Source organism: Rhinichthys klamathensis, unplaced genomic scaffold (assembly GCF_029890125.1).
Source record: "Rhinichthys klamathensis goyatoka isolate OS25496 unplaced genomic scaffold, OSU_Roscu_1.1 h1tg000103l_1, whole genome shotgun sequence".
Lineage (NCBI taxonomy): Eukaryota > Metazoa > Chordata > Actinopteri > Cypriniformes > Leuciscidae > Rhinichthys > Rhinichthys klamathensis.
The window spans coordinates 2,433,864-2,451,035 of NW_026606642.1; the positions used below are offsets into that span (position 1 = coordinate 2,433,864).

General features: G+C 37.7%; 1 protein-coding gene across 1 annotated transcript; it reads right to left on the minus strand.

The window, feature by feature from the left end:
* Window positions 1–10,895: 10,895 nt before the first annotated feature.
* Window positions 10,896–16,071, minus strand: LOC130086918 (uncharacterized). The gene is made up of 4 exons (XM_056253149.1): window positions 16,005–16,071; window positions 13,937–14,341; window positions 13,572–13,643; window positions 10,896–11,145 (listed from the first exon to the last, which is right to left on the minus strand). The coding sequence occupies exons 1-4, from the start codon at window positions 16,048–16,050 to the stop codon at window positions 11,015–11,017; spliced, it is 654 nt and encodes a 217-aa protein (XP_056109124.1). The 5' UTR covers window positions 16,051–16,071; the 3' UTR covers window positions 10,896–11,014.
* Between the last annotated feature and the right edge of the window lie 1,101 nt (window positions 16,072–17,172).

The following is a 17,172-nucleotide window of genomic DNA, read 5'->3' on the forward strand; positions in this document are numbered from 1 at the left end:
GAATCCAAGATTGGGTGAAAATATGGTATAATGAATGATTTATAAGCTATTTTTTATAGGCCGGTCATTTTTGACCGGGAACACCACAAGTGTGACTATGTGCCATATTTTTTTACAAAACAAAAGTTTCAAAACAAAATTCCTGGTGAAACATTAGAGTAGACTAGTGTGATCAACCGTAGCCATTTTTTTCATATATTTTTTTTCCTATTTCCAAATTTACTCATAAATTATTTGTTTTTTACTCAAAAAATGAGATGCCTACTCTCAGACAAATGAGGCCCACGATTAATCAGATTCAAACAGAAATATAAAACCAGTCCTAATTGAAAGAGAACAAGTTGACAAAAAGATTGAATCCAAGATTGGGTGAAAATATGGTATAATGAGTGACTTATAAGCTATTTTTTATAGGCCGGTCATTTTTGACCGGGAACACCACAAGTGTAACAAGGTAACAATACTCCCACAAAAAAATAAGAAAATTTTCAAAAAAACACTGAGATTTCGTTATACCGTTTGGGAACAAAGTCACTAAGTTTCAGTCCAAAGCGATAACACTAGTATTTTCGGGAATAAGAAAATCTTCTCCGGGTCAAATTGACCCGAACACCATGAGAACGCGAAAACAGTCCAGTTTGAGATTCACTCTATGTCATGTCCATGCACTGAACTCTTGTTATTTAACTATACCAAGGTAAATTCAATTTTGAATTATAGGTCACCTTTAACTGGCCCTCGGTAAGAACGTTGCACACATCACCAGTACTGCCTTGATCACGCTATGAACGAGTCATCATTAAAAACGGCACTACTCAATTGAATACAACATTTCGCTACAGTAACATACCTTAAAATATGCACTTGAACATCCACAGGCCCACGCCAAGAGTTAAAGGGAATTTCCGCTTATGCAGGTCTACGGCACTTAATCCGCGCTCAATGCTTAATGCACCATAGGTAGCTCTTGCGAACCGAAAGAACGCAGCCTGCATACCATGCCGGAGGGAAAAACGGAAGTGAAAGGAAATCTCCGCGGTTTTAAAGGGGCCGTGAGCTTAACTCCTGCCCAGCTCCATCCACCCACACAGAATGGAAACCCCCCCCCCCCCCCCCCCCCCAAAAAAGGGTCACCCCATTACAATAGGAAACGACGCTGACGACACAGCTAATTGCTCATTGGTTTATACAACCGTGATGTATTGTTTGATTTTAAAACTCTGAAATCATGTTTTTATATGTAGTATAAATTATGTGTGAATATTCCCAAAGAGTGCGATCTCTAAATTAATTCATGCACTTTAACAAAACCGTATTACTGTCTCTCCATTGACAGCTACGCAACTACCACTTATTTCAAAAAGTTAATAAAGAGATCGTAAAGCTAATCCATATGAATAAAGCGGATTAGTTTTTATTTTATTTTAAGAGACTCGATCGCTCGATTGAATTTAGGCTTTTATTCACATATAAACATTGATCAGTGAACAGAATCTCAACTGAACCTGGGGTCCATTCTTCATCCGTGAATAACTCAGTTATCTGGTTTTCACTGTCGACATGATCCAGGATTGTAGGGTTCTTCGAAGCTCATCCTGGAGTTGCTGTCATATACTGTAGCAACAGGTCCATAAACTCAAACCTGCTCTGGACCAGCTTAATTATTTACTTTTACTTTACTTTTGGAGATATGTTGTTATATTTTTGAAAGCCTACGGTATAGGTGAACCAGTTGAATACGCAATTAATTTGTTTGATAAACAGCTATGGCGGAAAAGGTAATTAACACCCGCTAGCGAGTACAGGACAAGGAAGAAGACAGAGAAACAACCCAGATAGCATGGTGACATTGATACAATGTTGAGTGTTGATCCAAACCATCATTTTGGTTGAGATTGACATTTCAATGTTTAAAGTGTGTTGGATCAGCATTGAAATTTTGATGAAAACCAACAGCACACATGGGTGGAGACAGTGACATTGAACTAACAGTGATTTGTAGTTGATGAGCAAGATCATTCAGGTATGTATCTCTGCAGAACACTAGTGGTGTAGGAATGAGTGAACGAATCGCCGTCGGTATATGAATGAGTGAACGAATGGGTGAATGTGAGGCAATATGTAAAGGGCTTTGGTGGCCATTGGTCTGTTGAAAGCGCTATATAAATGCAGTCCATAGTGGGTGTTTCTCAATCAGTGGGGCGTTTTCAAACCACAATGGGCATTTTCAACCGCTTTACCCGATTTGCTCTAATCCACTGGGGGCTTGGTTTAGGGGTGGGCATTCATGATTTTAGCAAGTCTGTTGAAAATGGTTGAAAAACAGTTTGAAATTGGCCACCGATTGGTAAACGCCCATTTTGGTTTTGCATGTGTACTTCTCAGTAGTCTAATGCTCCCTCATTAGAGAGAAAACAGGTGCATCCTATACAGAAGTTTTGTTTGTTGAATCACCTGACATTCAAATGACTTCTCTAGCAGAGTTTCAAACAATGGTGCAAATACCTTATTTCTCTGTTCCTTTGTTTTGCGTGCTTATTTGCGTTTGATTTGTGTTGTTACTGTAATTAGATACATTAAAAAGTTATTAAAGTGTTTAAATAAAGCATCTATTTTCTACATTCTTAAAAGATGCATCTTGCTTTAGTAAAGTTTATTAGAAATTTCCTGAATAAAGTTTATCGATTTAACATCATTTAATAGATTTCTTGAAGTGCAGGAGACATGAACATGAGCACGAATGTTACACTGCACAGATAGCCCATTTCTTCATCCGTCAGTGCTTGCATGCAGAGGACATTGCTCCTTTAGTAGGAGTGAAGGCAGATGGAGATGGACAATAAAAAAAAGAAGCACCCTCCTGATAATGCTGACATTGATTATACACTGACCTGGGACTTGATGATATCCTGTATCTTATCACTGCTTAATCAGGTAATCATTCATATTCCTCAATCTGTATTAAATTTGAGAAATGTAACTGATTTCCATTCAGTTTAGCTTGTTTCCACCGAAACAATACCAAAAAACATCTTGTGTTTATTAAGAAAGTGACATTAACTGACATGTATATTTTGTGATATTTAAAGAAACTAAGGTCTACAGAAAGTGAATCTGCAGCTTTAAATGGATAGTTTAGCCTGAAATGAAAATTATGTCATTTATTTACCCTCAAGTTGTTCCAAACCTTGAATGTCTATCTTCTGCTGCACACAAAAGAAGAATGTGAAGGATGTTGGTAACCAGACGTGATGTTTGATGGTAGCCATTGACTTCCATGGTATTTTTGTCCTACTTGTCCTAACATTCTTTAAAATATTGTATTTTGTGTTCAACAGAAGAAAGAAACTCATACAGGGTTGGTGTGTGTGTGTATAATTATAAATAAAAAAAACCCACATATTTAGCCTACTTATGTAAGAAGAAAATGTCCTCCTCAGGAAACATTCTCATTTGATGAAACATGCATTCCAGGATTTATGGCTTCCCAGTGTGATGTTCACTGATGAGCCAAAACATCATGACCAGTTAAACCAGCAAAAACAAACAAACAAACAAAAAAACAGATCATCTCATAACAAGGCTACATATTAAAGTCTAGGGAGATTAGATGTTGAGCAAACAATCAGTTTATTTAAGGTGACGTAGTTACATTGTACTTACTCAAATAGCCTAAGTACTGAGTACAATTAATGAACTACATGTAGGCTACCTTTAAGTGTCACCGGCCCACCAGTGGGCCCATAGCCATTACATATTTAAAACAGTAATATCCTATACTAAATCTAAACTGATCTTGACAAACTATATATAACGTGAAAGCTTATAATCTCTAGTTTCCATATCTGGTGACTGATCAAAATAAATTACAGAGGAACCATAATTTATCAATCTACAACAATAATATATTGTTTAAGCTGATACGTGTCTTGAAAAAGGTGTTTGTTAACAAGTGGACAACAGAGTCTGTCGAGGAGATTAAACATCATCACGCCTATTTTTTCTGAAAATGTTTTTAGATGAAAACTGAAAGCGTTGTCGAAACCTTAGTGATGGTGACGTTAAAGTCATGGGACTCTGGTATAGTTTGTTTATAGTTTTTTACTTCTGGCAACTTCATTTAGGCCTCAACATTCATAAAAGTTGTGTTCATCTTGGACAAAACATGAAAGTATTAAACTTTTGTTGATCACAGAGGTTTTTTTGTTTGTTTTGTTTTTTTTGCGATAATCCAAAAGCCTATGGGAAAATCCTGGGCTTTTTTTGGGTTTTTGTCAAGAGAACCAGTTCAATACACAAGCCTATTTGGATGGGACTAGTTTTCAAAACAACATTTTTAAATGTCGTAACTCATTTAAAACAATAGGTGACACATGCCATATTGCTTAAGTCAAGTCACCTTTATTTTTATAGCGCTTTATTTACAATACAGATTGTTTCAAAAGAGCTTCACAGTGATAACATGAAACTAACACAGCAAAGTTTGTTTTTAGAAGAAAATGGCGCTATCGTCCACCTTAAGGCAGATCAATAATATTGTTAAATATTAAATATTCAACAAATATTATCCAATCATTTAGTTTAATTAAACCCCTTACAATAAACAGCTCATATTCAAATCTGCCTCAGTCCAATGATCAAGAGATGTATATAGCCAAGTGATCTGTTTTTGAAAGATCTTTTGCTACTTCTGTTACATTGTGACTTTAAGGGAAAATCTCCCGAGTAGATTCATGCAACATGTTTTAAACAGAACTGAAGATGCTACAATAATCTGATGAAATCCAGACAAAGATACAGGTTGTGTCAATAAATGATACCAAATACAGAAATAGAAGGACCACAAATAATACACAAAACATACCTCTCACCAAGATCCTCTCACCAAAGACACCATCCCCAAACAATGAGGCACAGATGATAGCAAAAAGTCACAAAATAATAACCACAAATGTCTTGAAACAGCTGGTAACATGTTAATACCACCAAATTAAGCAGCCCCATCACAAACCACTCTTTAACTAAAACAGAAAGAACTAGCTGTGTTAAATGAGACAACTGGAACAAAGACTTGCCCTCCCAGTTTAAATCTAGATTAAAGATCTCTTTAGTCAAGCATTCATAATGCGTCTCATTTCCTTATACTGCAGTCACATCAGATCAAATGCACATGATTATCCTTGCTTAAGGCGTTCACCCAAAAATGAAATTTCTGTCATTACTCACTCACACTCATGTCATTCCAAACCTGTAAAGCCAGCGTTTTTCGACGCGTCTTTGTGTTCATACCCAAGCAATTTTCAAATTCACTCCCTGACAGTAGAAGGTGCTTATTGAAAAACACAAATAATCCGATACACAAGGTGGCGCTGCACAACTTTACACTTCTGACACTCGCTTATCACACAGAAGAAGAAGAGAGGCGGTATTTTACGTGCTTGCAAAAACCATTCACACTCCTATTGAGATTTTTGTAGACGCTGTGGCATTTGTCGTAAAGTTATTTGTGTTCAGACACCAAAGAGACCAGCAGTTCTACATTCATCTCACCTCGTTGCAACTTATTTTTCGTCTACTTACTTCCTCTGCATCGTATTCTTATATCAACGTGTTCTCGGCAAGACCGTTTTGTGCTTGAGCGCCACCAAGTACTGTAACTTAAGGCATGTGAACAAAAGCGCCAATCTCATTGGTCGACCAGTTTTTAACGTGGCGCGCCAAACCAAAAAAACAAACCAGAGGCGTTTTTACATAAAATTACGCTTTTACGATTGTCGTGTAGCACGTCGGTGTGCATACTCACATTAGCGCCCTTTATTTAGTCACGAGGCGTTAAACGTCGGCGATAAGTGCGCGCGATAATCGCCCCGGTTTTCACGGGCCTCAAGACCTTCGTTCATCTTCGGAACACAAATTACTTTTGATGAAATCCAAGAGCTTTCTGTCCCTCGATTAAAATAGTCCATGTGACTCCAGTGGTTTAAACTTAATGTTATGAAGTGACAAGAATACTTTTTGTATGCAAAAAAAAACAACTTTATTTAACAATCTCTTCTCTTCTGTGCGAGTCCCCTGCACAGTTCACGTTGAAAACACAGTGCAGCGCTTCCAGGTTCTACGTCAGAACGCTGACTCACTATTGGCCGTCTGCGCCAGCAACTCAGCATCACACGCATGTGTCGTGGTGCTCATGTGACCAGCGTCGGCCAATGGTGTCACAGCGTTCTGATGTAGAACCTAGAAGTGCTGCACTGTTTACACTACATCAACAGCCTAGGAGAATGATGTGGAAGAGAAGAAACTGTTGCAATAAGGGGGATTTTTTTCGTGGGGGGTGGGGGGGCTTGCGCACAGCAAGTTATCTCGTCACTTCATAACATAAGGTTAAACCCCTGAAGTCACATGGACTATTTTAACAATGTCTTTACCACCTTTCTGGGCCTTTTTGCAATGGCGTTCCTGCCTATGAATGGTTCAGAAACCTCTTAGATTTCATGTTAATTTGTGTTCTGAAGATGAACAAAGTCTTACAGGTTTGGAACGACATGTGGGTGAGGAATTAATGACTGAAATTTCATTTTTAGGTGAACTAACCTTTTTATGTTATGAACAGCAGCTACACGAATTATTCTCCATTTGCATTTCTGTTTTATCTCAGGAGGCCCATCCTGATGCATTTTCTGTAGAGCTGCTTTGAAACGATAGGCCAATGTGTTGTTAACAGTGTACAAATAAATGTGAATTGAATGATGGTTAAAGTAAACGAGTAAACATGAAGATTTTTAAAATAAAATGTTCACACAGCTTTTCACTTGTATACAGGTTATATAGAGTATTACACAGCCATGTGGTGGGTAGTAATGACAGTTAATAATATACATGTCCTCCAGTGTAAATGTGGAAACCAAGAGCAAAGTTAGTTGTCCAAAGAGTCCAAAAGAGTCTTGGCCTACTCCGGGTCGTTGAACAGACGAATCTTCCCATTGTCCGGGCACCTGAGCCTGGCCAGATAAGCAAAGCCACGATACAGACCTCGAGATGCTAGAGCTTTGCCCACGGCCTGAACACACAACGTTTCTGCAACAAGCGTCGGCTGACAAATCCGAATAGAAATGAAGCTCTGAAACGTTATGAGTAATCCTCTTCTTCAGGGCTGCTTTCAGGATTGCATCTTTGTCAGTGAACTGTAGAAAACTAACAAAAATGCTGGATTCGGATTGTTAGATGCGAAAGTCTGGGATGAGCCCTCGTGTTATCCAGAGCAGGAAAGTCTGCACTGCAGGCAGATCTAACCACTTCAGAATCAGGTCTCAAAGGTTTGTAGAGAGTGAGCTTGGAAGTCCCAGTATCTTAAGATTATTACACTGACCTCTGTTTTCAAGATCGTCCTTTGACTGCAGCTGGTGCAACATTACCTTCAAGTTGGCCAGCTGTCCATCAGTCGATGCAGTCGAGTCCGACGCGATCCTCCGTTCTTCTTGTTTAACCTCTTACGTATGAGTCATGCCAAAAATAGCTAGGCTAAATCTTTGTCAGAACGTGTTTCTGACACAGTTATAAGTCTGTTTAGCAGCAAAAAAGAATTTGAGGGAAAAAAACTATTGGAAGTTTGAGTGAAGCAAAGAATTCAAGCAGCCATCTCCAGCTGGGTCACGTGACACAACCCGTTCTCGAAAGTCTTATGAAATTGCACATACAAACAAGCCACTAGACAGGCGACTAATTACATGGAAAATAGAGAAACCGCACAGCATAAACGTATATAATGCCATCTATATTTTAAAGTTAGTTTACTTTTGATTGTTTTTATTTTCAAATTATTTATTAGCGGTGAAACGAAATTCAAAACGAACCGAAAAACCGAGATACACCACCCATGATATGGACCTGTCTTATGTATACACAACGAATACATATAATAATGATTATATAATAATCGCAATAAGCTCAGTGTTTTATTACTTTTGATAATAAACAAGTTGCAATCTTTCAAATCCTGTCTATTTGACTTCGAAATTCAAACAATAAATGCCGTTTTGGCGCTCTTTGATGTGGCAATGAATATTAGGCTCCTCATTTCAAGCGGCAGCGCGGAGCACGAGTGAACGTCTGTTGAGTGATCATCTCTTCCTCATTTAAATAATAAACATGAATGGACACCTGGCTGGAGCTAGGCTATGTTGAAAGATACAGTATACTTACCGAAACGTGTCATAAGTCATAATCAATCAGTGTTTCAACAGTGGAGGGCTGGGCGATATGGCCCCAAAAAAAATTATCATGATATTTTTTTTATATCAGTCGAAATTGATTATTATCACGATAAATGTCAAATCTTTATTTCTTTCAAGTTTAAAGGCAGATTTTTGCTCCTAAGTGAAAGTTGTGGAAACCAGACTAATTGTGGTTTTAAACTACTCTTTATTGTCAGAACATATCATGACAAACACTTGCCAAACAGGTGAACATTTCACAAATCTGAGGTAGAACATTCAAACATTTGTCATTTTTCCTTAACAAAATAAATACCTTAATATAAAATTGTATTTCTTAGTTTCTGCATGTGCTAATGGGAGATATTGTTTTAAGTCTTGAAACAGGTTTTGTTGCCTGACTTTGATGGCACGTATCTTCAGCACAGTTTGCAGTGCAGGCTGCAATTTTAATATTACATGTTTTGTCTCGAAACGCATATTTGACAGTGAGTTGACAGTAGTATTATGTTAAATTTATGTTCATTAGCAAAAACGGTAACATCTGTTAACAAAAATGAATTACCTCAATTTTATTTGGTAAAATGTAATATTCTGACTGTTTGAATTTTATTCAAATTAACCATTGGTCATCCAGTATCATGCATTTAGATCATGATAACCACAGATGAAGCCAGGCATAGCCTGTAGCACCTATCATGGCAAAATGTACTTTATGGTTTCTATGGTATCAAAACAGTAACGTTAGCCTATATACATTGTTAATTAGGCTAAATACTGTAATTCTATTCCATTAGTCCTTTAATACATTGTCTACATTAATATTCTAATACAATTCAATATGTATATCCCACATGTCATGGTGCTACTATAGGCTAACATTACAGTAAATCCATGGTAAATGGATTCATCAATTCAGATTCTGACTGTATCGTTGCGTACAGTGTTTCTCCTGTTTGTCAGCGCTGTTTCATCTGCCTTTAAACTGGTTTAATCACAGAGACGTTTGTGTTCTTCGCTGAATCCAAGCGCTTCTCACTGGATCTCGTGAGGGAGACCGATCAGAGTAAACGCCTCTGCTCTACTAGTGAACTCGCGCTGCGCGGCCGTTTGGACTTTGAGCCGAGCGGATAAACAGTCCGTGTGGCGTGCGGTTCAAATTAGTTTCGTTCCGCTTTTGGCGAATAAACATTATCGAACATTGAACTCTTGTTATCGTTTTATCGAGAAAAAAAATTATATCGCGATAATTATCGTTATAGTTTTATCGCCCAGCCCTAAGACGTGATATTTTTGTCTGGATCGCTATAGCCTCCAGGTTTACTTTCTTTGTTTCCAAACGCAACGAGTTCAGTTTTGTCTTTTGTTTAGATGAAGAAAGTTTTGGCACATCCATTTGTTATCTTTGCACGGGGTATTTGCACAGGGAGTCTGCACAATGGAGCTGTAGTGTTAGGTGATAGATCTAATCTGGTGTCATCTGCATGTACACCTTAAAAATGCTGGGTTTCAACTCATGTTTGAGTCAAATATGGACAAAATCCAACCATTGGATTACATTTAAAAATATATACATTTATTTATTACATTATGCATTTTTTTTTAATTGTTTACTTTTTGTCATGTGACTTCTGGGCTTTTTGTCTGTTTTGGTCTTGTTTAACATTTTTGTGGTTCCTGCTGGTGACTATGGCTCAGGGGCGTAATTTTTTGGGGGGTTGGGGGGGAGATAACCCCCCCAATATTTCTACCATGATCACATGAAAAATACGCAGAACAATTTTTTTTAACTATATTAAACATTACAACCCCCCCAATGTTCAAACCAAATCTACGCCCTTGCTATGGCTACTTTATTTTTACTTTATTTTAACACTACTGCTTATTCTGTTTGTATTGTTAGTCATATATTTGTAATTTTTTCACTCCAGAATATGCACTTCTTCAGAATATTCACTCAGATCATCTGTGGTGTTTGATGTGTATACTGTATTGTTGCTTATTTTTGTCTTGTTTTTTTTATGTATTTGTTTATTGATTGTTACACTCTTTGAGCGCTATATAAAATAAACATATTATTAGTATTATTATTATTTAACTACAGTTTTAAACCAACAGTTGGGTTTGTCCATATTTGACCCAAACATGAGTTGAAACAACTCTAATTTTTTTAGATTGTGTGATAAGCAATTTGGTTCTTTCTTATTATTTGGCTCAGTGGGAGCGTATACAGGTTGAACACGGGTGGTGCAAGAATTGTATCATGGATGTCCACTCAGACTTATGATCAACGTCAACTTTGTTCACATAACCCCTTCTTTCTAACTATGACCTGGGCCATGACATCAGTCTTTCTTCTGTAAGAAAACAATAAATCACAGGGTTAAGAGTGAGAGATGAGCAGTGAAATCAACACATCTGTCATCAGTAAGTTAATAAGATTCAGATTAAAAGTAATTTTTGATTAATGATGATGACTTAGCTAAAAATTCTATTCAGTCAGTGGAATTATAAATATACAGTTAATATACAGATACAGTCTCAGTTGTTCTGTCTCTTCATGTAATCACAGACTAACTGGATGATGTTTTCAATTTTTGACAAGGTTGTAACATGCCTAAGACATTGGCAACATACTGTATTTTTATGAAAATGTTAAACTGCAGTAGTGCAGTATCTTACCTCATACTTAGACTTTCAACAGATGCTCAAGCTTGTTTTTCTCCGCTTTTGCTGCAAGAAGAAATCACACACACAATTAAATGCTAATTTTGGATAATAATTATGTTGTTTTCCTCTTACTATAGTGTCTGTATGTGGTACTTGCCATTTATGGACCTCCTGTGGCGATAGTAAATCACACCAACAGTTACAGACATCAGAACAGCAACAGCACATATTACTGCTACAGTAACTGGCATCAGAACTGAACCTGGAACAGATAAACACAGACAGTCGTTAGTGGGAATGAATCTGATATAGTAATTAGATATCAAGTCATGTGAAAAAAATAAATTAAACCCTCGTTAAACTCCTTGGTTTTACATATCGGGACAAAAAATCGTCTGGACAAAATGGAGAAGCCATGTGTGAAAAACTAAGTATATCCTTACGGTTAACATAAGAATGAAGAGGGTTAGTGGCAGTCTTAGCGCTGCTAATCAAATATCTTTGACCTTCAGCAAGTGTGATCCTCTAGCAGAAGTTCTCTCAGTTTGCTGGCCTGGAGCCTTCAGGTGTGTGTTAACAATGCAAAGCAGGAAAGACATCAGCAATGATCATAGGCTGCTTTCACACTGCGAGCCTTAGTGCTGATGGTCATGGTCCTGAACTGACTCGCATGCGCTAAAGAACGATAATAAGACATCACGCAACACGCTGTCATACGGAAACACAGAGGACATTAAAGTAAGCGATTATGCGTTTATGTATAGTGTGATCTGCTGCAGAAGCCAGATAATGTATGCGCAGGCAATATATAAAAAAAAAACAGAGGAGGATGTGAAAAAAAAAGAGAGCCAAATCTCTAAACATTTATGATGTTTTGCTTTATCACTGTAATAATTATGAGTTCTGAGTTCTGACACATCACTATCCTTCACTGACTACCTATCAAAACTGCCTTGATGACTTCAATGTAAAATATTTCAAGTGACTCAGAAATGTGACGAGTGTTGCTCTGTGACATTTGAAATGTGACTTAAAAGTCACATGAATTCCCATATGACTGTTCAAACTGAGGTCGCATAGCGAAACATCTGACCTGCATCTGATTTAGATCACATATGGAAGTGGCCCAAATGGCAAATGAAAAGATCAGATTCCATGTGATTTGTGGTGTTCACACTGTCTTAAAAAAAACAGATCTGAGTCACATGAGCAAAAAAAAAAACACACTTTGATTTGGGATTTTGGGCCACATTTACCTGCAGTCTGATTGTAGCCATAGAGAAATCATTTTTGCTGCCATTAATCTATGAAGATTTGCAAGACCATTACCAAAACACCCAAGAGCTACACCTCAGACCCTACTGGCCTTAGTTAGCATGTGAAATGATACCCTGGGAAAACCCAGACAACTTCCTGCAAATTTAGATTTGCTCTGCAAGTTAGTCTGGCAAAGAGCTCATTCAAGCCCATTTCTAATCCATCGAAATCGCGGCACCAATCAGAAACGTTGGGGCGGGCTTTACACGATGGCGACAGCACAGCGACGTTGAAGCAGATTCTGTACATTTACTTTTTACAAAGATGGATGCCGCCGTGGAACTAGGGGTGTGACGTTTATAGTTGAACACCGTCATTAGAACTCTATAACCGCCAAAACCTAGTTATTAAAATATTTTTTTCACAATTTTTTTTATCATAGAGAATGTTTAAATACTAATATCAGCTTACGAGGGAAACGGAGGCGGAGTTTGTGGTGCTTCGGAGGCTGCTACTGCTGGAGATGATTCGGGAGAGGTCTGTGCACCCCCTCACAAGAAGAGAAATCTTGGAGATCTGTTTAATAAACGAAGGTCTGAAATCTCTACCCCTTTACCGATAAGAGCGCGCGCTGACACTTGAGTAAAGCCTTGTTTATACTCGACGCGTCCGCACGAGCGCGAAGGTGCGCTCGGCAAAAATGCCGCGTTCGGTGCGCAAGACCGGCAAGACCCCATTTGGCTTGGCTGTGTGCACGGCTTTTTTTGTAACAGCGCGCGCGGCGCCGCGTCCGAGGATGAACGACTTCAAGCCGAATCTGCCCGAGCGTGTACGTCTCACCGCACCGGCACGCAGTTTGCGCGTCTAAATTGCAAAGTTCCTTGCAAAGTTTTTTTTGTTAAGGTTTTGTTTACTGTGTGTGATCTATTTAATGGAAAGCACATTCACTTCTAGTCGTCTTGCCGTTAATTTTAAATAAACGTAGAGCAAGTAGCTAATCAGTGTCTGCTCGTTTATTCAAACTAAGTTGTTCTCCTTCATCGCTCTGATTGGTTTTAGGTCTATCCAATTGCGCCCAGAGGCATTTGAGCTACGTCCGTTGGTGACGCCCCTTTGGAAATGATTTGTCTATGAAGCTTTGCCAAACCATAACTCAGTTACAACTGAAAATGTTCTGCTTTTAACCAGGCTAGTGAAATGATGAAGGTCATGGCAGTACAATTAGAAAAAGGCAGGACAAGTATGGCATGTTTGGAACAGTTGCCAGGAGAAAGAACACAGCAGCACGGCTTAGGTTTGCAAAAAAAACCCACAAGACTTCTGGAACAATGTCCTTTAGACAGACGAGACAGAAGACCAAACACAGCCTTTCAGCACAAACACACACACTGTTTCACATGACTGTAAAAAAGAAAGGGAGAAGAAACATACTCCTGTCAGACTCCCGCTCCTTCTCAGTCTCGTCCAATTCTTCATCGATTTTGTCAGGAACAGACAGAGAAGCTGGAAAATACAAGTGAATAAAATAAATAAAAAAGTTTGATATATAGGCAGTCAGATATAATCAGTTATAATATTTTTAATATCATCATAATGTTGAATTATTCACAAGGTATGTCTACTGAAAAGGACTGAACAGTGTCAGTGTAATCTTGCCAAAACAGACATGATGCAGGAAATCTGTTCTGAAACAGGTTTTAAGGAAAGAGGATAAACTGGTCTGAATGTGACGGTTTAGACATTCAAACAATCACAGATATCAAAAGTGCTGCAGGGAAAATGATTGAGTGACTCACGGCTGATAGAAACGATGAATGTTTTTATGGTGTCGCCGATGTTGCTCATTTTTCTGGTGATTTTTGTGCTGTCACACTTGCTGTTTCTGTTCAAGCTTTGGCTGGTTCCTGAGCTTTTGCTTTGGATGAAATTTGCTTCATAACGTCCAGCGTGTTCAGATCTGATGTCTCTGATGGTCAGTGATCCGGTCTCATAGTCCACCTTTACTCTGTCTCTGAATCTCCCGTCTTCTCCATCATACAGACAGCTAGTACTGGGATCTCCGTTGATCAGAGCTATGAGAGTGTCGTTGAAATACCACAGCATCTTGTCACGTTGTTGTTTGGTAACACCAGTGTTTAGAGTGACTGGTCTTCCCTCCATCACTGATAGCAACGTCAAACCAGAGGAGTCACCAACCACACCTGGAGAGAAAAATTAACAATAATTACCTTTGTGCGTGTGTGTGTGTGTGTGTGTGCATTTGACAAAGAATTCAACAACACAGAAATGTGTTTGATTACAAGAAACCCAATGACAGAAGATCATAAAGATCTCTGTGGTAAAGAAATGTAGATTTTTACAGCCTCATTTTACATGTAAACATTAAAATACTTCATACAGAACTATTACTATTACAGAAGAGGATTAGGGCCAAGCAATAATAAAAAAAATAAAAAAAAAACCATCTTGAGATTTAAGTCATTATAATGCGAATTTAAAAAAAATAAACTCTTAATAAAATGAGATACTCATTATACTTTGAGAATAAACTTGTGTTTTAAGAAAAAAATCATTAAATTTCTAGAAAAGGTAGCAATATAATGTTAATAAAACTAAATCATTTTAAGAATTACATTTTACGTCGAGTTTTTTTCTCAAAACAACGGCTTTATTCTCGAAATTTTATGATTTTTTTCTCAACATAATATTTCAAGTTTTTTTCCTCGAAACGTAACAAGTTTTTTCTCGAAACATGACTTTATTCTCGAAATTTAATTTGTTTTTTCCCAACGTGCATTTCAACTTTTTTTTCTAGAAATTTAATGAGTTTAATTTTCACATTTATAATTTAATCTCGAGATGGTTTTATTCTTATAATTATAATGACTAATATAATGAGAATAATTAATTATAATTATAGTGAATTATATTGACTATAATCTCTATAATACTATATATTTTTTTTTATTATTATTGCTTGACCATAATCCTCTTCTGTAGCTGTTAAATATGAAGTTGGGGCAAACATGTGCATAGCCTAGTAGTCAACTTATAACGATTAAAAAGTAAGATACCAATGCCTTTTTGACCAGTCATGATTCTAGGTGAATATATTGGAGTTGTTATTCCTGCTGATAAATCCTAAACCAGCCTGAGCTTGTTTCCGGGTTTTAGGCCTAGACTGTGCAGCCAGCTGGTCTGTTTGCTTTAAAAGGAGATTGAGCGCTTAAGTTTGGTTATTCAGGGAGACCAGCTGTAGTCTAAACCAGTGAAGACCATTTATTAGTGGTGTTACATATGAAACAGAGGCTCAAGGTCATCTGTAGGCTATATTAAGAAAAGTACCGAGGCTTGTATCGTTTCTCAGAAAATCACGTGATCAACCGCAAACTATTAATTTCGGTTTTTTTGGTTCAATCACTTACGGACACAGAACAAGAAAGGGTCGGGAGAGATAGGAAGTAATTAATTTATATCATAGGCTACATTAAAATCATTAAATGTGTAAAATTGGCTTATGACTTGCTGGCAGAACTGGTCAAACGGGTTAAGAGACAGAACAAAGGAGTGCTGACTGATTCTGTCATGGAAACTCGCCAAAAACAGCAACAACAAACAAAAAAACCTTAAGCATTGCGCGAACTTAAACTGAAACGGACTGAATTAGAAAGCAAATCATGGAGTGACATTGTCCTGTGCATGTGTGTGATGCATTTACACCTGCAGTCGGAAGAGACATTTATCCAAAGCAATTTACATCACATAGGCCTAGCCTACAGCCTTTCAACTCGTGCATTTTCTACATGCATTTGCTATGTCAATGCATTGCCTATCAAAAATAAAATAAAAAGTCAAGCGACTTACCATCAACAAAAAACACAAACAGAGTGAGCACACGATAACTTCCCATTTTCAGAATTTTTATTTTATTTTTGTTTTTGTAAATCAATTTAATCGAATCTTGAATTTTGCAGCATCGCCGTTTCCCTGCAGCTGTACCAGTCACTGTTGATAGAGGACAGGACAGGGAGCAGTAGATCACTAGAGGTTGCGAAGTTCCTTTGTTAAGAAAGCGACAACGGTGTGCCTTTATTTCTGTAGGCGGGGTTGTATTTGTACAACGTTCCTTCCTTATCCAGGTTGTATGGTTTCTGAGGAAATCACGTAATGGGAGGCAAGCTAAGTTTCGTTTCCTATTAAATTGCTTAGGTTACGAAATATGATACTATAGGAATATGCCCTCTAGGTGTTGACTTTGAAAGTTTTCAAAGCAGTAGCCTATGTTATGATTAATTTATCAGTAAAAAAAAATCTATTTTATAGTTTATATATTTTTTTTCCGTGCGTGCGTGCGTGCGTGCGTGTGTGTGTGTGTGTATGATTATTACATAAACGTATTTAGCCTACTTATGTAAGAAGAAAATACCTTTTGTTCAAGAAACTTTCTCAGTTGATGAAACATGCATTAGGAACCAGCAGATGGCGCTGTTCCCAATACAAGACTTCATTCAGTGTTGTTGTGTATTTAAAGTGAAGAATAAGACGACACAGACACGCGTGTACCGACAGTCTCCTTTGTTTTACTGAACTGAACTCAACATGACCTCACCCAGGTACGGGTAGCATATACAACATACATGACATCCCCCTTCTTAAGTTTAGAACTATTCAGTAACCATTATTACATATCTGAATTAAACAGTTATACAACCAAAATATAATTTCTTTGTTTATGAGCAATCTTATGAACATTTGAGCTCATTCTTTTAACTGCACAAGTTATTCAAACAAAAACAAACTCAGGTTACTGCAGCGTATTTGTATAGTACAAACCACTGTTCAGTCCTTGTACCTTGAGGGTATTTTCACTTGTCTACCTGACCTGGTAATGTATTCATGTGGCTGAGACTCAGGCAATTCTGTGTTTTGTGTGTCCTTGTCAATTGTAGATGACTGAGTCATGATAAGTGTCATTGACTGTGTTTGTTGCTGTTGTTGTGAGACTTTTTTCTCCAGTCTTTAGAAGATGTTT

What these genes read in the sequence shown, in the direction of transcription:
- LOC130086918 (XM_056253149.1), bottom strand. Translation starts at nt 16,050, where the DNA reads ATGGGAAGTTATCGTGTGCTCACTCTGTTTGTGTTTTTTGTTGATG. An exon ending in ATTCATCGTTTCTATCAGCC is followed by an intron (nt 13,644 to 13,936) that starts GTGAGTCACTCA and finishes TGTATTTTCCAG; the next exon opens with CTTCTCTGTCTGTTCCTGAC. An exon ending in GGAGCGGGAGTCTGACAGGA is followed by an intron (nt 11,146 to 13,571) that starts GTATGTTTCTTC and finishes TATCTGTTCCAG; the next exon opens with GTTCAGTTCTGATGCCAGTT.